This window comes from Filicampus tigris, chromosome 11 (assembly GCF_054856515.1).
Source record: "Filicampus tigris isolate MCC_2025a chromosome 11, RoL_Ftig_1.0, whole genome shotgun sequence".
NCBI lineage: Eukaryota > Metazoa > Chordata > Actinopteri > Syngnathiformes > Syngnathidae > Filicampus > Filicampus tigris.
This window is the reverse complement of record NC_141227.1, coordinates 5,709,896-5,734,028: the sequence shown is the minus strand read 5'-3', so window position 1 is coordinate 5,734,028 and position 24,133 is coordinate 5,709,896. Positions and strand designations below refer to the sequence as shown.

At 39.7% G+C, this 24,133-nt stretch overlaps 2 protein-coding genes across 2 annotated transcripts; one reads left to right on the top strand and one right to left on the bottom strand.

Annotated features, from left to right (window-relative positions):
• Window positions 1-536: 536 nt before the first annotated feature.
• On the top strand, window positions 537-10,518 carry pcgf6 (polycomb group ring finger 6). The gene is made up of 10 exons (XM_086044738.1): window positions 537-2,092; window positions 2,693-2,792; window positions 3,580-3,676; window positions 3,797-3,852; window positions 4,430-4,489; window positions 5,297-5,414; window positions 5,747-5,774; window positions 6,414-6,512; window positions 8,006-8,092; window positions 9,920-10,518. Exons 1-10 carry the CDS (start codon window positions 2,030-2,032, stop codon window positions 9,968-9,970), a joined length of 759 nt encoding a protein of 252 aa, XP_085900864.1. The 5' UTR covers window positions 537-2,029; the 3' UTR covers window positions 9,971-10,518.
• Window positions 10,519-10,724: 206 nt separating this feature from the next.
• On the bottom strand, window positions 10,725-18,548 carry LOC147139505 (alpha-internexin-like). The gene is made up of 5 exons (XM_086044737.1): window positions 18,208-18,548; window positions 16,226-16,456; window positions 14,637-15,164; window positions 13,578-13,702; window positions 10,725-11,909 (listed from the first exon to the last, which is right to left on the bottom strand). The coding sequence occupies exons 1-5, from the start codon at window positions 18,508-18,510 to the stop codon at window positions 11,723-11,725; spliced, it is 1,374 nt and encodes a 457-aa protein (XP_085900863.1). The 5' UTR covers window positions 18,511-18,548; the 3' UTR covers window positions 10,725-11,722.
• Window positions 18,549-24,133: the final 5,585 nt, after the last annotated feature.

Genomic DNA, 24,133 nt, shown 5'->3' with positions numbered 1-24,133 from the left:
GCTTGGTGCTAGCGCCACTAAGGGAAATAATCTTGAGCATGTGGAAGCAAATGGGGACTGTATGGAAGTAAATCTGTGCCACCAGAGTTTGAATTTGAATTTCTTACACTTTAATTTTTTTTTACCATCAAAATTCCTAACATTGAATTTTTTCAGCATTGAAATTCATCATGTAAAACAATGTGCCTGCAAAAAATTCAGCTGCAAAAAAAATCAACTGCAAAAAAATATGTAAAAAATTCAGCTGTAAAAAAAAGAAAATCGCCTGCAAAACAAAAGTCAACTGCTAAAAAATTCAGCTGCAAAAAAATCTGATTCAAAAACTTCAAAAACTACAGTACATTTCCGTCGTCCAACATGCTACCAATCAGGTTTAGCTCCGCTGGTCATGTGACTCCGACACGGAAGAAGAGGTCATATGACACGACTTTTTTAAAATTATGTTTAAACCTTTATTCAAGCAAGGAACGTATGATACCACACGTATCATGTCTCCTAACGCAACTGATGGTGCAGTGGTGACTTTGTTTACTCTATCTGCCCTTTGTGTTCGTAAAATTGAGTACCGGTGTTCTGCCAAATTGTCCTACCTCATTGAAACTTCCTACCGAAGGCTAATTTGACAGCCTGTTCTGCCAAAATGTCCTATCCTTTGCGAAACGTCCTACCGATGGCTGATTTGACAGCCAAAATACTACCGTGCTCTTTCAGCTTGTTTTGTTTGGATGCAAACTGGTAGGTAGAACTTAAAAAAAAACTCTTAATACTTAGACGGAGGCGCAAGCAGTTAGTACGTCCTGACAATTGAGTGTAGGATACATACACTGCGTGACAACAGATCAACACTATGCTCAAAAGCTACTACATGAAAATATACAATGCTTAAAAGCTATGATGGAAACAAACGCCAAAAGTGTTTTTGAGGCAATTAAAAAGTCAATAAGACGCTATAAAAACTAAAATACTAAGTACTCACCACTTTTAACCGAACGTACGACAGGTAGGAAAAAAGTTACAAAATTCCCACGAAAAAACTTATTGGCGTTGTGCGCATGCGCATTGGTATGACATCGCTACAGGTAGGAAGGAATTTCAGAAGACCGGTAATAGTTATTACTTGACACGTTTCACATTAAGCCAACTTAGTGAACAATAGCTGCATTGAACTTTTATCGAGGCGGCGTTCGTAAAAACTGCGTAATTAATAATAAACAATTAATAAATAAATAAACAATTAATAACATGAATAAATAAGCTCGCCCCATGAATAACTCTATCGGTGAGGCCGCTCACGTCGGAAGCTCACCTGCTAGTTACGCTGTCACTACGGCGTTCTGCGGTGGCCCGGATTCGACTTCGTTCTCAATCAATGGCAAACATTTGAAACGTAAGTGTTTAGAATGGATTATTATTCCATTCCGGGGCGACTGGGTGTTTCCTCATATAGCCTCCGTGGACCGCATAAACCGTGGGGAATTTGGACTAGCTTTTAATTTGAAGTTGGACACCACGTGCGGTCTATTCGCGTCGGAAGCTGCGTCATTCGGTTGAAATGCGGCTTTCGGAGGAGACCGCTAGACAAAGCCAACGACGCATTTTATTGTGAAAACTGCCGACCGGAAGCACTACTCAGACTGCTCGTCCCGTCGCCCAGCAAAATAGACCGCGAACAGCCGAACACAAGTCAACATAGGAAATACACGTGTAGACTTTTACTACGCGACTTTTTTCCCCTCGCGACTCCGTGTTATCCCATTAATACAGCACGTTAAGCGACCGAAACGCACGCTTGGCATTCTTTTGAGATGATTTACCAACAACAGCCAAGGTCCACGTGCAATTGACTTACTTTGAATGACTTAAATCTCAAGTAGCAAGCTAAAGTTAGCCGGCTACGTCTACGTCGACCTAAACATAGTTTAAAGTTTAAAGCTTAGGTTTTATTCGACTAATTGTAATTACTTTCAGTTCCTTAAAAACGCAAAATAGGCATTGTTACGTTTTTTTTCGTGGTTCGCCGATTGTGGGAATGTCAACGTCTCCAGGTGGTATCACCAGACATGAGTTATTGGGCAGCGATTCCGAAGACGAGGTAATTATTTATTATACGTTTTTTTGTTGTTTTTTTTTGTTTTACGGTGCAAGTTATTTAACAACCACTTGCTGATTTGAGCGTCACTTAAATTCACATCTGTATAATTCGTAATTTAAGCCTGAACATTACCACGTAAAACCATGAGCAAATAAATGGGAACAAATGTTCTTTTCACTCCATGTTTGTCGGACATCAGGTTGAATATAATTAAATATTCTTTCATCCTCAATGATTGATGCATACTTAAGTATAATTGCAGATAATTTTGCCTTCGTAGATATGTGTTTTTTTTAATTATGCATTATAAGTAATTTCCAGGTGTCATGTCATAAGATATCTGTGACTTTCTTTCATCCGAATACTTCCAAAGGTTAAAGAAATATATAACACTTTGCAAACCCTATTTCTTATTTTGTTAAAACTAGGCCGATAAAGAAGTCGGCACTGTCTCATCCAAGTCAGCAACTGGATACCCTGCCTCATGCAGGCATCATTTGATGCGTGTATTTACATCACCTAATAGTTGACGGCAACAAACCAAGTTTTTGACTGATCATGTCACATTTGTTTTGATTATTTTCATTTTGGTATCCATAGCCCAAGCTCCCACTCAATCAGTTCTACCCTTATATCCGATGTGGCCTATGCTGCGGCTTCCTTATTGATGCCACCACCATCACAGAGTGTTTACACACATGTAAGTAGTTCCAAAAGTATGCATGCAAAACGATAAATTATACTTTGACTTTGTCGTATCAGGCAAGTTATGATAATGTTTTGTAAGTAATATAACAGTTTTTCCCCATTGGTTTGTAAAACAGTGAATTTGAAGATGAATGGATAACAGTAATAATTATATTTTCGCGTTACAAATATGTTCTGAATAAAAGAGCTTCTACAGACTGGTGTATTAACTGTTGCAGAAACATAAAAACATATTTTGGTATCGCCAATTCTATAAAATGAGGACAAGAACAGTTGTTTCACACAACACAAACGTTGTTGTTGTCTTTCAAATTAATTTGCTAAGCAGAGTACTTACACGTGGACAGTCTTACTTAACCAAAACTCATGCTCGCATGTTCATGCTGGATGCCTAGTTATTAATTTTCTGAGGTTTGAATTTGTCTTACATAGGAGCCATTGTTAAACAAACATTCCCAAAGTATTGTTAGCCTGTTGTTGTTTCAAATGTTTCATTGTACCCCTTTCCAATCAGATTGTTTGATACTAATACAAATTGTTGCACTAACAATTCACCATTATTCATTTATTTAACTCATCCCTTTCAATTAAAGTCATTGTCCTCAAACAATTAATTTAAGGGAATCCATCATCACTCTTGGTCATGGCCGACAGATCTTTTGTCATGATTGTTTGGAATATGTTAAATTGCTGAAATATACATGCTAACCCATATTGTCAGATTTAAAAGTTGTCAATCATGTCTGTGTCTAACTTGGGTCTTTTTTGTCTTTCCTTAGTTTGCAAAAGTTGTATTGTGAAGCATTTTTTCTACAGCAACAGGTGTCCATCATGCACCATTATAGTCCACCAAACACAACCCCTTTACAATATAAGGTATTTATTTCTTGGGATTGTAATATTTGCCCATATGCAGTTAAATAGTGATGTATTTGTTTGGCATATCACTGTTCAATAATGTGTATAATCATTTGTGTCAAATTTGTCTTCTGACAGGCCCGACAGACAACTGCAAGATATTGTGTACAAAATGGTTCCTTTCCTGGAGGACTGTAAGCATACGCTATACAACTTTGATAAACGCAAGTGTAGTAACTTAGACATTTTTTTATTGTATATTTGGGATGCACCGAAACGAAAATTCTTGTCCGAAACCGATAATGAGGACACAAAGGCTGAATACCCAAACACACACATGGAAAAAAAAACATAATACTGTATAGACCTAAAAAAGAAGAAAATTCCTTGGCTGGATCATTTTATGCCCTTTGCCAAATTTAAGTGCAAGTTCTCTGGTTCCTTCCAAGCAATGCTAGGCAGCCTTCTCGCCGGGGGCCAACGGCCGGCTGCCCCAGTGGGGTGGACGTCAAAAGGCACTGTCGGACAGAGACCGGGGTTTCACAATTGTTCGACCACTCAGAGTACTTTACTGCTTTAAATATTTTTTGTTTGCAGCATCGCAACATCCTATTTTGGCTGTGTTGTTGCAGTGACAAAGGTTTTTCGGTTGATGAAAACCGAAAATGTACTTTTGGGCCAATTTCGGATGGAAATTTTAATTGAACAAATTTTCGGTGCGTCCTTGTTGTATAATTATTTCTGTCCTAAGCATTTTGTTTTGTACTGCAGCTGAAAGAGATCAAATGTATAACTTCTACAAAAGACGAGGGTTGGTGATGCCCAAATCAGGTAAAGTTGTTCAAACATGTTTTTTTTTCAAGAATATGTTCTATGCAGGCCCACTAGTTGAAACAAGGCATTCTGATAAATATTGTGTTTGTGGAATAAGAGTTAATCCACACGTTTTTAGCCATCTCCGGAGGCGGCCATTTTGTCACTTCTGTCAACTGGAAATGACATCAGTTGCTCAGGGCTCAGGTAACGACCAATCACAGCTCATCTGTTTGCTGAAGCTGAGCCATGATTGGTCATTATCTGAGCCCTAAGCATCTGTGATGTCATTTTCAGCCCCCTGAGATGGCTAAAAATGGTTGGATTTTGCTGCTTAACTCTTATTCCACAAACGCAATATTGCGGTAATCAGAATGCCGTGTTGCAAGTAGTGGGTCTGCATCGAACATATTCTTTAAAAAAAAGTTTGGGTTGACTTCCCTTTAAATAACACAGGATATAAATGAGTGAACCCCTTTGACAAAATGACAAAAACAACAGAACAGCGGGAGTGCTTGAACACAGCTGCTAACTCAGTGCGCCATCTTGGAGAAAAACAGTTTAAAAATGTTTTTAGTATGCCTTCGAAAATATTGATTCTGAAAGAAAATTCAGGGTTTTGTAACAAATCTTTAGTATACTCATTTTGAGCGCAGCATATTGCAGTTATGTTTCATCAATCAGGCATCAATTGCATGTTACTGTTGTAATAGTGACAAGAGAAATCCCTGAATGTGTTTGCCAACATGCTCCATGAACTGCTATTATTACACGTAACAAAAAGTACCCAGAGCGGTCATAATGTCTTGCTTTTCTGTGTGGCAGTGGTGGTCTCCACCGCACCTCCTCCGGGGTCGAAAAGGCAAAAGAAGGACTCAGTGCCTCAGTGTGTGCTCAACATTCCGCCCGAGCTGGACGTGTCCCTGTTGCTGGACTTTGTTGGGTGAGTCGCCTTGACTTGCTTCAGAAACATTGTTGGTGCAGTCACTCATTATCATTCTCAAGTCAATATATTTTTCCTAAAGTGAGAATGAACTCAAATTTGAGCTTAAAAATAATAACCTCACTTTAAATTGTCTTTAGAAAAATGTCTTTAAAATTATAACAATATTGGAAGTCAACCACTGCCAAGAAGCAGATTGTATTTTTCGATTGGAGATTCCAGTAGTTTATAGCTGTAGGTAAAGCTGCACACAAGTGCCAGTACATGGTCCTGTTTCACATGCTGGCTGCTACTGTGAGCAAAGCATGTATTGACTGTATTTTTTCTTTCAGTGCCGAAGAGGGGATAAACAGCTATAAGGTAATTGCTTTACATCTTCAGGGCTTTTTAAGAGAGCTCTGTTCAGCATTTGAAATGCAACTCACACTCAAGATTTGCAGAAACAAAACCAGAACAGAGGGTCCTCGGCATATGACTGTCTGGTATTGTGCTTTCTCTCGACGGGTCATGTGCTTCTTGCGGCCATTTAGGCTGCTCCCGTGGCCTGCAGTGAATGCAAGGACTTATAAAAAATCAATTATAATAATAAATAAAATACAATAAGATCTGGTTGTCACTGTCACGTTCGCCTTCTGCTGTTAAAATTAGTTGGATTCATCAGGAAGGGCATCCGATGTCAAAAGTATGCCAAAACAAATGGAAAATCTCACTGACTGCAGTGTCAGCCTTCCACCAATAGAGGGTACTAATAGACTGTGAAAAGGCCATGAGTGGTTTGAATAACAATGCCTCGGGGGAAAACATTTTGCATCAACTTTCATACAGTTAGTTCAATTATGACTTTACTCCCGTGTTAGCGCAGGCGATAGGTAGAGTGGCATGTTCTGACTCGGTACATTGCCGCCATAGGACGGAACTGTCATAAACTGAGGACCTCCTCCCTGTGCAAGTGAATGAAACATGTTGATTTGTAGTCTGTTGTACTTCATTGCTGTCCAGCCACTAGAGAGGCCCTATGTGCGTGTGTCAGGTGATGCCACCATTCGCCATGTGGAGCTGTTCATCAGGAGGAAGATGGAACTCAGCCCAACTTGCCAGGTGAGTTGGCCAAACTCGCTAACGAGCTTAATCAGTCTGCAGAGTCATCTTGATCCTGGTTGTTGTTTCAGACAAGGTCAGCACAGAATCTTCTTTACTGTCACGTGCACACAGACCAGTGCAATGTAATGGCTGAGCTTTAGAGAAAAGGACCATTTCTTTCAGTCATGTGACCAATTGATTGCACTTGTCATTCTCATTCACTCATTTTGTGTTCAGGATGTCAGGATATCTCTTTTTCTACTAGTGCAAAAAGCAGCATATCATTTCTTGAACAAATATGCTTATCACGAGTGCCATCAAAGTACATCTCTAGCTTTCAATCAAGTGACACCAACAAAGCCACCGGTATTTGTTTCGTCAAATTTTGAGTCAAGGTCCCCTCCCTTCTTCACCCAAGCACAAATCTCACAAAAATAGTCACTGGAATGACAACGTGCAATACATTAATGCTTGCCTGCCTATAGAATGATGGCTGAAGGAATTTACAGTGATCTGAAGGCTTGGGAGAGATGCATCACAATCATAGCCTTATGATTAATGTCATGTTTGCTTTAAACTGATTGAGGAATAACACCCAGCCCGAGTGTAGTTTGTATTTTGTCTCACCTGGATGGGGATTATCATTTTATCTTGCTTTCCTGGCCACAGTGCTGCCTGTTGCGACAAATCTGAGGATGGAGGAGGAATAACCAAAGGTTAAAAGTAATTGTTGCACAGGTCTCATTATTGCAATGTATTACGGATTATTGCGGATGAGAAATTGACTACTCGGGATGTAACGATTTATTGAAAATGTATTTCATATCGATATAAATGATAGCCGCCGCTCATGTATCTGCTGTAAACAAACTGCATTGGGTAAATTGCTTGACACTAGAACTGCCAAAATTAGATTACACAATAACTTCAACAATCAAAATCGTCGACAGTTCATTTTAATAATGGACGCGTTATTTAAATATCAAATTATTTGCCGTTGTGTTTTTCTCTCGATAAAGCCTCGTATCCCGTGGCCTGCATGCTTCTCTGCATCGCACATGCGCAGTACTGATAATCCGGGGTCTGCGCGATGTAAACAGAAGCATTGTGGGTAATGGTGTCATGGCTCCCGAGTTAGCGTTAGCAACTGAGTCATTTCATACAATGTAAAACTCTCTTTCATAACTAATATTGCCGTGACAAACGAGCATCTAAAAAGGAAGCACGTTGTGGCTGATGCCTGATTTCATTTCTAACATTGGGACAGTCGTTTCTGAAAGCTAGCTTTGGTTAAAAATAATATTAAAAAAATAATAAAATAAAATAAAACGAATCGGGTCTCGAATGAATCGTTACATCCCTATTGACTACCCTCGCTCCAGCCTTCTGCTTTATTACTCACCATTTTTCAGTGGTATTGAAGAGATTACATTGCATTTGAATGAATGGTATAAAGTATGGAAACATGTTTTTTTTTTTGTTTTTTTTAATAACCATTCTGTGTCTTGTAGGTAGATGTGGTTTGTGGAGATCATCTCCTAGATCAATATCAGTCACTGAAAGATGTACAGAATTCTGTGGGAGCAGACTCCTTGCAGGTAAGCACCGCTGTTTTTATTATTATTATAAACCCAATTCCAATGAAGGTGGGACGTTGTGTTAAACATAAATAAAAACTGAGTACACTGATTTGCAAATCATGTTCAACCTATATTTAATTAAATACACTACAAAGGCAAGATATTTAATGTTCAAACTGGTAAACTCTATTGTTTTTAGCAAATGATCATTAATTTTATGGCTGCAACACATTCCAAAAAAGCTCAAACAAGGTCATGTCTACCACTGTGTTACATCACCTTTTCTTTTAACAACATTCAGGAAATGTTTGGGAAGTGAGGACATTAATTGCTGAAGCTTTGTAGGGGGAATTCTTTCCCATTCTTGCTCGATGTACAGTTTCAGCTGTTCAACAGTCCACTGTCTCCATTTGCGTATTTTACGCTTCATAATGTGCTAAAGATTTTCAATGGGAGACAGGTCTGGACTGCAAGTAGGCCAGTCTAGTACCTTTTACTGCGAAGCCACGCTGTTGTAACATGTGTAGAAAGTGGTTTGGCATTGTCTTACTGAAGTAAGCAGGGGTCCGGGGGCGTCCGTGAAAAGGACGTTGCTTGGACGGCAGCATGTTTCTCCAAATCCTGCAAGTGCCTTTCAGCATTAATGGTGCCTTCACAGATGTGTAAGTTACTCATGCCGTTGACACTAACACAGCCCCATACCATCAAAGATGCTGGCTTTTCAACGTTGTGTTCACAACAGTCCGGACGTTTTTTTGCCCTCTTTGGCCCGGAGGACACGAAGTCCACAATTTTCAAAAACAATTTTAAATGTGGACTCATCAGACCACAGAACACTTTTCCACTTTGCATCCGTCCATATTAGAAGAACTCAGGCCCAGAGAAGTCGACGGTGTTTCTGGGTGTTGTTGATAAATGGCTTTTGCTTTGCATAGTAGAGTTGTATGTTGCACTTAGGGATGTAGCGCTGAACTCTATTTGCTGACATTTGTTTTCTAAAGTGTTCCCGAGCCCATGTGGTGATGTCCTTTACACATTGCTGTTTTTTGATTGAAGGTCACGATCATTCAATGTGGGTTTTCGGCCTTGCCACTTAAATGCAGTGATTTCTGCAGATTCTCTGAAGCTTTTGATGATATTATGGACCGTAGATGATGAAATCCCTAAATTCCTTGCAATCGTATGTTGAAGAACAGTGTCCTTAAACTGTGTGACTATTTTCTCACGCAGTTATTGCAAAGAGGTGAACCCACCAGCTCCCAATTAGCCTGTTCACCTGTGGGGGATGCTCCAAACGGTTGTTTGATGGGCATTTCTCGACTTTCCCAGTCTTTTTTGCCACCCTGTCCCAGCTTTTTTGGAAAGCGTTGCCGCCAGTTAAGTTATTGATTATTTGCTAAAACGATCATTTTGGATTAAAATATAGTATTGCTTTTCATATAAAAAAATATAGTTTTCTCTAAACTCATAGTAATATTGATATCGTATTATCGAGATCTCTGGTATGTAAAATGGAAACACTGATGGGTGCCAAGGCTCTGGAGAGTCAGATCACAGAGATGGGGGATGCTCACAATGTTGAAGAAAAATTGTCCATTTCGCGAAGGCCTAAATTGAACCCATGCTGCCTTCACAAAAGTCAGACGAATCAACATCAATAACTCTAGAATCATCAAAACTAAAAGTGATCATTCCACCCGGTCAGAGTAGCAGTGCTATGATCAAGGGAAACAAGAGTTTTCTCAGTCTCCCTTTAGTCGTCTTGTAGGGGATATATATGGATTATAAAAGTAACACACATTATCCCTGCGTATCGTAAAAGGTATTCTTCTCATGTGTCCTCAGGATGGTCTGCTGGTTCTGCACTTTGGCTTGGTCCTGTCCTGCCTGTCTTGAAAGAAAAGAACGGATCAATTGGTAGTGTTTCACACCTCTTGTGAGGTGGAATAACTACAAAATGAACGGGAAAAATGAACAACAATATTACGGGATTTCATTGAAACTATTTTCAAGTCGTCTATTACTGTGCTTGCTGGACACAGCTAGTTTATATATATATATTTTTTATACTGTTTTTTTATACTGTTTTTTTCTGTGCAGTTTTTTGTAGCTGAACATTACAAAATGCAAATATAACTCAAGGAGAACAACTGCCAAAGATTTGTAATCATACTGTAGATCTACACGGTCTTTAAAATAAAATCTTTGTTGTTGATTCCCCTCCACTCCCCCCAATCACAATAGAACTTTTGTTCCAGGTACATTGTCAGACAGGTGCACATTTTCTATTTTTGATGAGCTGATTATTTTTTTGGTATTTTTGGGGGATTATGACTTGATGAAGTTGAAATTGACTTCTGTGAAAGACAACTTTTGTCAGGTTTGATCAAATGTTTGCAGTGTGAGTGCGATTGCTTTTAATAAAAGAATTACAGTGCTTTTCAGCTGATGAACTTTATTCAGGCCTCTATTCCGCCCCCAGCCACCCTCACACCCCTCCACCCACCTGAGTCTCTAGTGTGATGTTAAACAGTCAAGTAAATCATTGAGCTGCCAATTTCAGAAAATTTGTTGTGTATTATAATGTAACAGTGGGCTAAGGCGGGCAGAGAGCTTGCAATTGTGCTTTGAGTCACATGAGAGGACAGGACTTGGTTGATCTTTTAATTCTTTTGATAAGTCAGTGCCAATGAATCACACAGTGAGCAGGGGTTGACATTTAGGTCTAAAGCTAAGGGAAATGCAGTCATCTAGGTCTGGTGTACATTCAGAGCATAATTACCAGTAATTTCGATTATTTTCACAACCACTTCTAGCAAATATTTCCTGACATCAAGAGCAATGTTAACCGAAAGTGCAGCGATGGTCATACACAATCTGGTTAATTAATATTCAAGAAAAAGCACTAGTCTGGTAAATTAAGTCAGTCATTCTCAACCAGTGTGCCGTGAGAGATAATCAAGTGCGCCACGGGAAATTATCCAATGTCAATTATTTTAACCTAAAAAATATATTTCCCAATGAAACTGTTTTGTTTATTTATGCCAACGATGTAAAGGAAAAAGCAAAACAAAATGTTCTTATACTAGATGACAGAAGGTACATAATGACCTCGTATAGCCACTTACTGTGAATTGTTTTGCGAAATGGTGTGCTGTGAGATTTTTTTTCTGATGTGAAATATGTGCCTTGGCTCAATAAAGGTTGAGAAACACTGATTTAAGTGATAAGCAAACAAAAGCAGATTTATGTGTACTAGTGAGATTTAAGTTGGTCATAACACTCGGTCACAGAAATCACCAGAATTCTAGCACATTATTACTGGCTAATCAATTGTAACATACAATGGCCTATAGAGGTTAGTGTCACCTAATTTATATCTTGATACAAGCTTCCATTTGAGAAATGTTTAGAGTCCAAAAATGTTCAACATGTTTCAGACTTATGCACTATGGAAAGAAAGCATTCATATATAATTTGGTTGGTGTTTTGAGAGTATAATGTTCAAAATTAAAATTGTCATCACTCCAGAAACATTATATTACATAAAACGTGATGGCTGCCTTTTCTGTGCATATACAGTGCTGACTACAATCTGGGAAATACAGTACAGGCTATTTGTCTCCCGTCCTGCCTGCATGCACGACTTCAGTTGTTGGAATTGATGTCTGCTTCGTCCTTCTCCTCCTCCTTGAGACTTTCCTTCTTGGCTCCGTCTTTGTCTCGCTGGCTGCTTCTGGAGGAGCCGGCTGGGGCTCGGGCCTGGTAGCTGTAACTGGCGGCTCCGAACGACATCCCTGAATTAAAGTGAGTCTCTTCGCCTTCCAGCAGCTTCCTTGTAGGACGACAGGACACGTACATTAAAGTAACAGTATGAAATTCATTGTCCCTATTTCCTTTTTTTTTTTTTTTCAACACCCCAGCTGGCTTCAAGTGACATCTGAATTTTCCATCCTCTGATTAGTTCAATAGAGCTATTAAAGCTTTCGTATGTAGGCTTCTGTTGCTTTAGGATGTAGGCTTGGGGTGCCCATTACATCGATGGGAGTGTATAGGTCGATCCAATAGCATTAACATGTTCATGGCCAGCCCTCCCAGTTTTATACCATTGATACTGTATATATGCTAGCTGTAGGACGACAGGACACGTACATTAAAGTAACAGTATGAAATTCATTGTCCCTATTTCCTTTTTTTTTTTTTTTCAACACCCCAGCTGGCTTCAAGTGACATCTGAATTTTCCATCCTCTGATTAGTTCAATAGAGCTATTAAAGCTTTCGTATGTAGGCTTCTGTTGCTTTAGGATGTAGGCTTGGGGTGCCCATTACATCGATGGGAGTGTATAGGTCGATCCAATAGCATTAACATGTTCATGGCCAGCCCTCCCAGTTTTATACCATTGATACTGTATATATGCTAGCTGCCCGTCAACAGCAGTGAATGAGTTACAAATCAACAACAAAAACAAGTAGATGTTAGCCTATCATCATCATCTGTTATGAAATGTATTTGTCACTTGATTGATGTACAGGGCATCCAGTCATACATCTGTCGCGTGGGTCACCGCGCATGCACATACAACGGCGCTATCTGCCACTAAACTATCAAACTAGTGAGGTGCCTTTTTAGCCTCCAACATGTTTTTGTCTACTCTAAACTTAAAGGGGAAATCAACCCAAACACATTTTTTTTTTCAAGAATATGTTTCCAGCAGGCCCACAAGTTGAATCACGGCATTCTGATTAATATTGTGTTTGTGGAATATGAGTTAAGCGACAAAATCCACCCATTGGTAGCCATCTGAAGGGGCGGCCATTTTGCCACTTTTGTCCCGGCTCCGCTTCAGAAAACAGGTCAGCCGTGATTGGTCGTTACCTGAGCCCTGAGCAGTTGTGATGTCATTTTCAGCTGACAGAAATGACTAAATGGCCGCCCCCAGAGATGGCTAAAAACGGGTGGATTAACTCTTATTCCACAAACGCAATATTTATCACAATGCCTTTAATAAAAGTGATTACCAAGTAAGATTAGCATTTCCATACACAGAGGCGGAGGAGGACTCTCACCTGTTGTGATGAAAACATTTTCCAATATACCATGATTAGATTTGAAATGGTACTAGGTTTTCGAGATAATTATTCAAGTTATCACTAAATGCCGTTTTTGCTTTATTTAATTATTTGTGCCGCTTCATTCGCTCATCACTCGCTAGTCTTTACAACAGACACAACTTCCTGTTTACGTTCTTGCGATTACTAACAGAAGAAGTTGACTTTGTTGTTTGTTTGTGGGGCATTTTAGTACGTGGAATTTTTACGGAACACAAAGTGACTCCGGCAGGACCCCAACATTGTCTTGATTCAGACCTTCTGGTCACGGCTTAGGCTCATTTATCTGTCAGTCTTTGTTTGTATTTTTTAGTAACATACAGTAGTTAGCTACAATAGTGCTTATGTCACTTTAGTCATTTGCCGTTTTCATACCACTTCATGTCTGCCCACCTGTATGCAGCTATCTCGATGTCCAATGCCATTTTGACATTGAGCAGGTCCTGATATTCTCTCAGGTGCTGGGCCATCTCTCCTTTGAGGTTTCTCAGCTCAGTATCCAGTTGGCCAATCGTGTCCTGTTGGAAGAGGTCAAGCATTATGATGAAAAGACACTCACTGAAAGGTCGCACAGTTGAAGAGTTACTTTTGTCTTTTAAAAGACAAGCATAACCTTTGAGGATGACTTAGTTTGAGCTTCCCTAAATAGCCCGTCAAAACAGATGGCTTTCCTGTATCCAATTTAGCAGCAGTCCGGGTTAATCTAGATACACAGGATCAGCTCACTAAGAACTTTCGCTGTCTAAGGCCAAGTGTCTTTCACACTAAAGCAGTTTTATTTGTAGTTTGTTATGCTGTCCTGGGGAGGTAACAAGAAACAGATGTCAGAGTATAAATGGCTAATGATTTTCATTGGTAAAATTAATAACCGTCAACAGAATGTCAATTACAACGTCATTGGCATTCTCCTTACACATTACTGGGACATATCTTAAATACAGTACTCTGTTTATCTTACAAATGTGAATACATGATGTATTTTGAATATGTTGGAAGACAACAAGAGCAATTTGGACCCGGGATCAAACATTAGGTGCTAATCTCAAAAAGGTGAGCATGCGCAGTTTATCGTCTGTATTTCTGAGGCTAGTTACTTTTCAACTTGGCCATGACATTGACAGGCTGAGGCCACCTTGAAGGCTGCTCTTAGCTAATGGAACTCAAGCTGTGACATAATTGATGAGTTTGAACTGCTCAATCCTCTTAGTTGGAGACACCCGCAACCTTCACTGCTGTGCTGCTGCGCGGTCTGGTTCAAGTGACACTGGTAATGGCTCGCTGGTATTTGTGTTTAACATGCTTAAGTCACCCAAGAGAGAGTGTGAACAGACACTAAGGAAGACTTTTCAAAGTGTGTTTTGGGAAGTGTTTAAAGCGGGTGGGTCTGGAACGCATTTCGCTCAATTAACGGGAGTTGTCTGCATTGCATAGCTCATCGGGCTCATTGCATACCTGCAATGCTGTGACTTCAGCATTGTGAGCATCCTCCATCTCCGTGACCTGCCTATCCAGAGACTCATTGGCACCCCTCAGTGTCTCGATCTCCAGAGTCTTGGCCTGCAGCTGCCTCCGGAACTCGTTCATCTCCTCCCTGCTGGCTCGCATGGCCTCGTTGCTCCTGGTGGCCTGTTCGCTAAGGCTGGCGAACTTGCCCTTGTACCACTCCTCTGCCGACTGCAGGTTTTTGGAGGCAATGGACTCATACTGGTTGCGAATCTCTTTCAGAGCTGAGGTGAGGTCGGGTTTGGAGAGTTCCATTTCCACGGACACCTGCTGCGCCTCCATCAGGCTGCTCAGCTCCTGGATTTCCTCATCGTGGACTTTGTTCAAGAAGGAGATTTCATCCATCAGCGATTCCACTCGGCGCTCCAGATCCAGACGAACGGATGCCGCGTCATCCACGTCCTTTCGGAAGGACCGCAAGGTTTGTTCTGTCTCTTCACGCACAGTCAACTCCTCCTCATATTTTACAGCGAGTTTCTAAAATAAAGCAAGTAGTTACACATGAAAAAAAAGACAAATGTGATACGGTATATAATGAATTTAGATGTCCAGTCGTAAAAGCGGAATCAACAACAACAAAAAATCATTACAAGAATATGTTCTATGCAGCCCCATTTAGTGGAAACACAACATTCTGATTAATATTGCGTTTGTGGAATAAGAGTTAATCCATCTGTTTTTGTCCATCTTAGGGGGCAGCCATTTTGTCACTGTCTACTGAAAATGACATCACAATTGCTCAGTGGTCAAATAACGACCAATCATGGCTCAGCTTCAGAAAACAGGTGAGCCGTGATTGGTTGTTACCTGAGCCATGGGCAACTGTGATGTCATTTTCAGTAGATAGAAGTGACAAAATGGCCGCCCCCTGAGATGGCTAAAAACCGGTGGATTTTGCAGTTTGGCTTTAGCCACAGGTGCTTCTACTCAACTGGCAGATAAACGAACTCAGTCGATCAGAAGCACCTGTGGCTCAAGATAAACGGTGGCAGGGTTTTTACATCCTGGAACTGAATTTCCCACCTTTGAAACTGAATGAACATTTGTGGCATGTATTTGTCTTTCTTTTTATTTGTTGGTAGTTAGTATGAATTTGTATGGAGCTTTCTATACAACCGTACTATATCATACTGAGTGCTGTTCCTAATTTTTGATTGGGTTATATAACTAATTGACGTAACAACACTATTTGACACATCTCTTGTGAGCTACAACTTTGCAGACTACAACCACAATATTAAAATTAAATGAATTTTGTTCAAAATGGAACATTTTTCTTTAGGTACAAACATACTATATAGTAACCGGTAATAATTTGCTATAAAATAAATTTTGTTGGATCGGGTAAAGGAAACAACAAAAAGGGATGATTTCAGTCTATAGGTCTTTCTAAAAAATATATTTCTAAAAAAAAAAAAATGTCCCCATTGTATTTTGATTGTATTGCCTTTGTTATGACTTTCATTTTGTACTACAGCATGACTTTCATACTCCTTCCTTCTTATCATTTGATGATACAGTCATGGTTCCTTTCATACCTGCAGCTCATCTTCAATGTTATTCCTCTCAATCAGGATGCGGTTCTTGTCCCTGTTCAGGTCCTCCAACTGGGCCCGCATGTCCCTCATCTCCTGCTGGTAGAGATGAGCGGCCCGCGACGGTTCACTCTGCCTCTGCCGCAGCGTCACCAGCTCAGCCTCCAGCACTTTATTCTGCTGCTCCAGGTGTCTGACTTTATCAATGAACATGGCGAAGCGATCGTTCAGACCCTGTACAAGAAAAATGCCTCATTGGTACCAGCCGCTGGTCTTTTGCATTGTTCGACATTAACCTTAACCTATTTAAGATGCTTGCAAGCTTCCGAATAGTTACTACATGTATTTTATTTGATTTCGCGTCATTTTAGTAATTATGTTAAAAGACTGCCTAAAATGGGAATTTGCTACTGTGCATAGGGGATTTTTTTAAAGAGTTAGACAATTATCTTGAATTTTCAGGTACAATTGCAGCAGCCCTGCTAGCGGTTCGATTGCAGATGATGGTGAAAGACTGAAGCAAGAAAATATGAGGGGCGGTCAGGGACGTTATTTCAGAATTACCTCTCACAAAAACCTTGGATATTTGTTTGTACATATTTGTTTGTTTGTGCCTGATGTGATGGGCAGAATATGCAAATGATTTTCAGCAGAAGGTCCAATTAACCTGTCAATCCACCTGTTGCCATTCATACAACAGAATAATAGATATGTTTTTAAACTAATTAGGCTCAGATTTCACACTGAGTAAGTAAATGTATGAATAAATTGAGATGAGATCATCATTGTATTAATATATACCGGCGTTTTGTTGGTGGTGTGCTGTTAAGACTTTTCAATGTAAAATATGTGTGTTGGCTAAATAAAAGAAGGGGAACACTTGATTAGAGTGTGGAAGTATCTTATGTTGCGGCAAATAAGTGCATTTTATAGTCTGATACTTTCTTTATTGGACATGTTTGTTCTCTGTTGTTGATGTTCACTTTTTACTTTTACTCCCCACATCTGACAACAGATGATCACAAAGAGATAACAAATAGGCTCTTTATTTTCTTCAACCTCCGCGTATTATGACACAATGTAAAAGAGACATAAGAGAAAGGCAGATGGCATGAACTGCACTTGAGGGCTTGGGCTCTTACAAGACAGAGAAAATTGGGGACAGCAGAGATGGAGGAACGTGAACCAGGCAGTATTAACAATGATGACAAATGATTTGGAGAGGCAAGATATTCCCCATCCATGGCCTTATTTGAGTTATTTTTTTGATGATTGTCGCTACTTGAAAGATTCGTAGAAAATGCATTGTTTCTGGTGTCAGTCTAATAACAACCCGATTCTGGCATTCAGAAAATCCTCATCAAATCTGAAATAACACATATGCTTAAAGTGCATTTTTTTCAGTTATCAGTTAACACTGTCAAAAATTTTTTTGCAAGAGAGATGTAAGTAAATTTTAATATATATAATTTTTTTTGTGCTCAGGTTTTCATAATATAATAATAATAATAATAATATATGTAATATATGAATATATTTTGTAATATTTATTAACTAAGTGAAATTTAGCATGTTTTGTAAGTAACTCTACATGTTAGCGAAGCTATGGAAACATGCTTCTTTAATGATTGTGTGTGCAGGGAATTTCCTTCTCATTGCATGATGCAAATTAATCTCGGATGGGAACTATTGTGCAGTTTTTTCATTGTGTCAAATTGGTTACAGTATTGTATGTTGGTGTCATTGACAGTCAAAAAAATACTTTTGTACATTTCAGAGCATTTCTTTTACGTTTACTTAAGTACAGGAGTTGAATCAGTACTTTTACAATTCTTTTAATAAAAAAACAAAACAAAACGCTTTTTATATTTTTATACTTTTACCTAAGGACAGCATGTGAATGCTTTTGCCGCCACTATTTGTGATTGAGTCCACAGTTAAAAACAACTCGTACATTTTGCAGGTTTTTCAACGACAGCACATACCTGCAGCTGCTCTTTCTCGTTGGTTCGAATTACTTTGAGTTCGTTGTTGACCACTGCAGTCTGGGTCAAGTCGAGGGAGTCCGTGGCCACAAGAGAGAAGGAGGCCGGGGGTTGGCCCAGCCGTCTGTACATGCCCACGGAAGAGGTGCTGTTTCGGGACACGGCTATGGAGCGGAGCCCCGGGGAGACCCGAGGCACGGAGCTGCTCATACGGGAGGAGGAGGAAGAGGAGGCGGAGAATCTGGAAGAATCCCCGAAAATCTTTCGGTATGAGGACGAAGTGTAGCGGTCTCTGTAGTTCATCTTTGCCGTGAGTCGGTGCTCAAAGTGAGGTACTTAGAAGAGATTGCTGCAGCTTTAAACAACGTGGCTACAGGTGGAGCGAACCATTCCATGCACGAGGATTCAATGTTAACTTACAAAAAGTGTTGGCCCTCGTTCATCTAGTGTTGAAAACAGTAACGCTATTTGAATAGACCCATTCCACACACAAAAACATGAGCTCAGACATTTGTAAACGTAATGTTAAGGCAAGATAAAAAAATGGAACTGTCCATGGTGACGCTACTATAAACTCATTGTTCAGGGCACACATCTCATGGACTTTAAAAGTACATAAGGGGAAGAACAAAACAATAAACAACCATTTTTTTCACGTTTTTATTATTATTGTTTATATCGGGTAACTTAAATGCTTCACATTCAATCAATCAATTTTTATTTATACAGCACTTTTCATACACGCGCGCCTGCGCTCATACAGTACACGCACACGCACGCACCCAAACACACAACCTGATAAACTATATTAAAAAAGACATGGCAGGGCCAGTGGCGGAGCCAGAGCGTGGCTAATGGGTGGGCCTGGAAATGTCAGGGTGGGCCTGAATATTTCTAAAAAAAAAGGCTCCAAGAAAAAAAAACCTTCAGAAGCTTTTATTGATAGAGTTTAAGCATTTAAATGATTTTAATTATGGGTGGATTGTTCAGACATGGATTGTGAGTGAGTTCCACCTATAAGGACATATTAACATGCACTGCAATTATGTAAATATTTTAAACTTATAGTTTTTTTGTTTTTTTGTTTTTAATTAAGACCTTATGTGTCCCTTATTCCATGATATAAGTTTGTTTTCTTTTTCGAATAACAGTGAAATGAGAATTTTTAAGTAAAGCGTGTATTCATTGTTTAGTATACCATCACAGTTTTGTAAATAATTCATGCAAAAGTGTAAATAATAGCAAATTTGTTAAAAAAAAAACAAACACACGAATGCTGTTAATCTAATCAAGATTTGCAAATTAACGTAAAAACAAAATATTTAATGAAGTTGGTATGTTACTTTTTAAAGTGACTAACACGGTGGAAAGGTGACATTATCTAAAACGACTGTGAGTTTCAACACTGTTTTTATCAAACACATTAACGTTAAGTACAATAATTCACAAAGAGTGAATTCGTTAAAGGGACTCCACTATAGTGGAACCTATTAGACACAGATTCATACATAAAACTGCTGTGTTATCTCTGGGAACATATAACATACCAGATATGTTGGCAGAATGCTCAATTTAGGCCCATACTTGAAGGCCAGGTTCTCTGACGTGGGGTAACCTTCCTACATGTTTTTGAACATGTCTCACTGTCTCCAATTCTTTCTTTCCCCAAGTCTCCCTGTATTTCTGCCAATTCTCCCTCTCTCCTGAGATACTCTTCTCTTCTTGTCGGATCAGCATCTCGCCTCTCTCTGTAGCAACACTGCATCCCTGCTGCACTTAGTGCTGGAGCCATTTCTTAACAAATATATACAATTGCATTTAACGTATAACAATGTGGAAATTTAAGAATAGGACATAAAAGTTGACATCACAAAACGTGGGGGGAGGGGAGGCAGAGATGAAGTTGGTGCTTACCTTTCTTTTTTTTAAATTCATTTTTATTATTTTATTTGCTTAATTTTAGATTTTTTATTGTTTTATTCTATCATTTTTTTGTTCAATTTTGTTTTTGTTTTTTAGGTTCTTACCTTTCTTTCTCCTGCTAAAAGTGTGATTGCACTTCCTGAATGTAGCATCATGGGAGCTGTAGGATTTTGAAAAACAGCAAACTAACAGGGTGGAAAGCACTTTTTTTCTATTAGACAAGGGTGTGGCCCAACTAAATGAAGCTCCTTGCCTCACTTCACCATAGCTTCTTGGCCACAAGATTCCACAAAAAAGCACTGAAGCATTTTTGTTTTATATTAAAGATGGCTTTGGCCTCAACACAACACGTAGACTATTTTTTGTTGCTGCTGTTCTGCATTTTAGGATCCAAAAATTTGCCACATCTCATAATTTATAGCCCCCTTCTTTTTCCTGAAACATTCCCTGTAAATTGCTTGATAATGATTTGTTCCTGGATTTTGTGTGTGCGTGTGTACTGTATTTGTACCATATGTATGTTAGTGTATGGGCCTGTATATATGTATATCTATTAATATTTTGTATGTTTCTTAATGTATATTTTTATTTCCATCTTAATGTGTTTATTACTTTTACTTTTTTCAACTTACATGTTCAAAATAAAGAAAAATCAATCAATCAGTCAATCAAAACCGTCGTTAGTGCTTTATTGTATTATTGCAGTTCAATCTGATTGCCAATAGAGGTCAGTACAAATCAAAGATTTTTCACCCTCTCTGGCTTATAGCTGCTGTTGATGCAGGTGGATCATCATGCAAATGTCTGAAGACAATATCATTAAGAGACAGAAAAGTTACAAATAACTAGAGAGAGGATGAAAGCTGTTTGCTCCAAACGCCATAATTTATTTCACTTACTGAAAGTGTAATGGGTAGTTCTTCATGTGTAACTTGAGTAGCTACTGCATAGTCCTTATATGACGCGATGAAGTAGTGTAGCAAGTGAAGTAATAAATTCGTATTTATCGTGCAATCGGTCAAACTACTGTATGTGCGCGCGCACACACAGTGTTTGTCTAAGGCTAAACTATAACCTCATACACAAGTACCCCCAAGTCGCCGTGGCGTCCCCCGAAACCGCACACAGTCAGACTGGGGGGTTGGGTGGATGTACGGCGTGACAGCTCACTGCCGTGGCGGCTGCCGTTGGTGCGTTACTGGCCACCACCACTGTGTAGGCGGGGACACGACGCTCTGACTCAGCTGTGAGTCACCACGCAACGTGCCGGCCTGCCTGCCACACGCAGTAATACTGCTGTGACTCCTGCTGCGTTTACGTGCCGTTGGAAGAAAAGCCAGTATGCTTTGCTCAGCATTTGCTGAATAAACCTGTGCCGCAGGGGCGTTACCAGAAGGGAAGAGGGGGGGTTTGCTTGGGGGCAGTGCCACCCACGGACACACTCTGCCCACCCAAAGAGAACTGGATGTAGTTCTGATGAATGGGAAGTAAAAAAAACTCCAAATCAAATAAACTTTTATTTGTTTAGCCCAAATAACAACAACGGTTATTTAAATTAAGGAGAAAACAAAACACCTTTTTAAGGTGCAGTAGCCCTATGCTGGATTTGGAGCTATTGGACCCATTGTAGCACTTATTTGCCCCTCCAGGTAAGACTAATGCCCACCCACACCTGGCATCCTGTTAACACCACTGCTGTGCCGTAAGTGGTAGTAGCCGCAGAAAGACATTTGAGCATATGAGCCTAGGTCCATGTGTGCTATACTAGAACGCTTTTTGTCCTCACTTGTAATTCAGCGTATTAGTAAAACGACTAGGGGGCACTAGTAGAGCGTCTTTGTCTAATAAAGTGTTTCCACCACTAGTGCCATTTTGGGCAGACTAGTGCAGTGGTTCTCCTCCTTCTTTCAGTGATGTAAGCCCTGTGAAATAATTTTTCAGCCAAGTACCCCCTAACCAGCACACTCCGCCCCCTCCCCCCTGAAAAAACAATCAAAAACAAAAAAAAAACAGTGCTGTGCCATCAGTGTCTGGTTTCTTCAACTTTGGAACTCCATTTGTTGTAGTTGTATCTGTAGAAATATATGGAAAATATACATAACTAAAAAAGAAAGAAACAAAGAAAGAAAAAACATTTAGCTTAATTGTAAATACATATCTGGGCACAGTCCACATAAAAATAATTATCAACATAAAGTGTCCTCCACTGGGATGATAATACTTCTGTTAATTTAATTTTAAATAAAAGATGACCCCCACCCCATAAAAATCATCTTAAAATATCTAGTATAATTTTAAAAAGAAGACTGACAACAATACCAAGTGTATTGCATTGTTGCACTGCAAAGTGAGTCTTTTTGCATTTCATGAGACGTTTTAGTGAGACACTTGGGCTTGTGCTTCCCTGGGATCTTTTTGCGTACCACCATGGGAGAACCGTAGTACTAGTGCAACCTTATTATGGTGTTTGGTCCCAGTGGCTCTTCTACATCTCAACCTGTTGACCTGGGCCCCCTGGCTTTATATCTAAAGCCAACAGTCTCGAACTTGGGTTTTAAATTGGACAACGATCTTAAATTGGACCGGCAAATCAGCGCTGTTCTTAGGTCCAGCTTCTTTCATCTTAGACGATTGGCTAAGGCAAAGCCCCGCCTTTCTCATCAGCACTTAGAAACAGTAATCCATGCCTTTGTTACATCTCGGCTTGACTACTGTAGTCACACAGTCCTCTCTCAAGCGTCTCCAGTTGGTCCAAAATGCTGCTGCCTACCTCCTGACTGGAGCTCGGAAGACGCAGCACACAGCCCCAATTCTGGCCTCCCTTCACTGGCTCCTAGTGTATTTTAGGGTTCATTTTAAGATGTTTCTATTTGTTTACAAATCTTTAAATGGCCTCACCCTGGCGTGCCTCTGCGAGCTCCTCCACTGCTACGCACCATCCCGGAGCCTCAGGTTTGTGGACCAGGTGCTGCTCAAAGTGCCGGAGACCAAGCTTTTCGACTGCTGGTCCCTTACTTTGGAATGAGCTCCCATTGGATGTTAGGCAAGCCCCCTCTCTGTCCACTTTTAAAACCCGGTTTAAGACACATTTCTATTCGCTGGCTTCTGATCCTGACCTGAGATTTTCGGCTCTTTTCTGGTATCTATTGTATATAGTAATTTTTGTTTTAATTTACTGCTTTCACTTGTATATTATTGCTATTTTGTTATTGTTATGTAAAGGGCTTTGTTACCGCTGTAGCTGTTATGAAATGCGCTATTTAAATAAAGTTGTATTGTATTGTATTAACCCAGATATCAAGGGTACGGAATAAATGCTCAAACTTTAAAGGGGAAGTCAACCATAACATATTTTTTAGCAATTATTCAATATCTTTGGTATCCAGCATAAGATCCATGTACTCGTAGGCTATGCTCTTTGTCCTCACTAGTAGGACATTGGCATATTACAAGGACAACTATATATTCTGTTCACATTAGAAATAACACCCGTTTTTGACAAATGACTACATAAAAAGATCGGCTTTAACAACAAATCTGAATTGGGCAGTATGCCCTGGAGTACAAATGTAGCCTACGTTTTGAAGTATAATGAGAAATATCCAGAATATATACCGCTCCATTTTTGTCACTCTTTGAACCTGCCTTTAAATGTGATGTGTTTTATTTATGAATTTTAACTCCCGTGCTTTACAGATCGTCACATCTGACCAATGAAAAAAACCTAATGCATCACATTGGACCAATGGAACTGTCCGAGTTCGACTTCGTACGGAATATTCGCAGTAATTTGCGCAGTTCAGTGAGAGGCTTGGATGACAAAATCTTTTATCAAAACAAAGAGTGAAGAATAAAACGTATACAAAAGCAACTTTTGTTGAGTTTTGCCAGTGGATCCTGATAGTGTGGAGCAAGTGTCAGAAAATCCACTGTCATCACCTGTCTTCAAAAGGCTTGGACTGCTACACGATGAAAAGGACTGCACAAGCTAGTCTGCAAATTT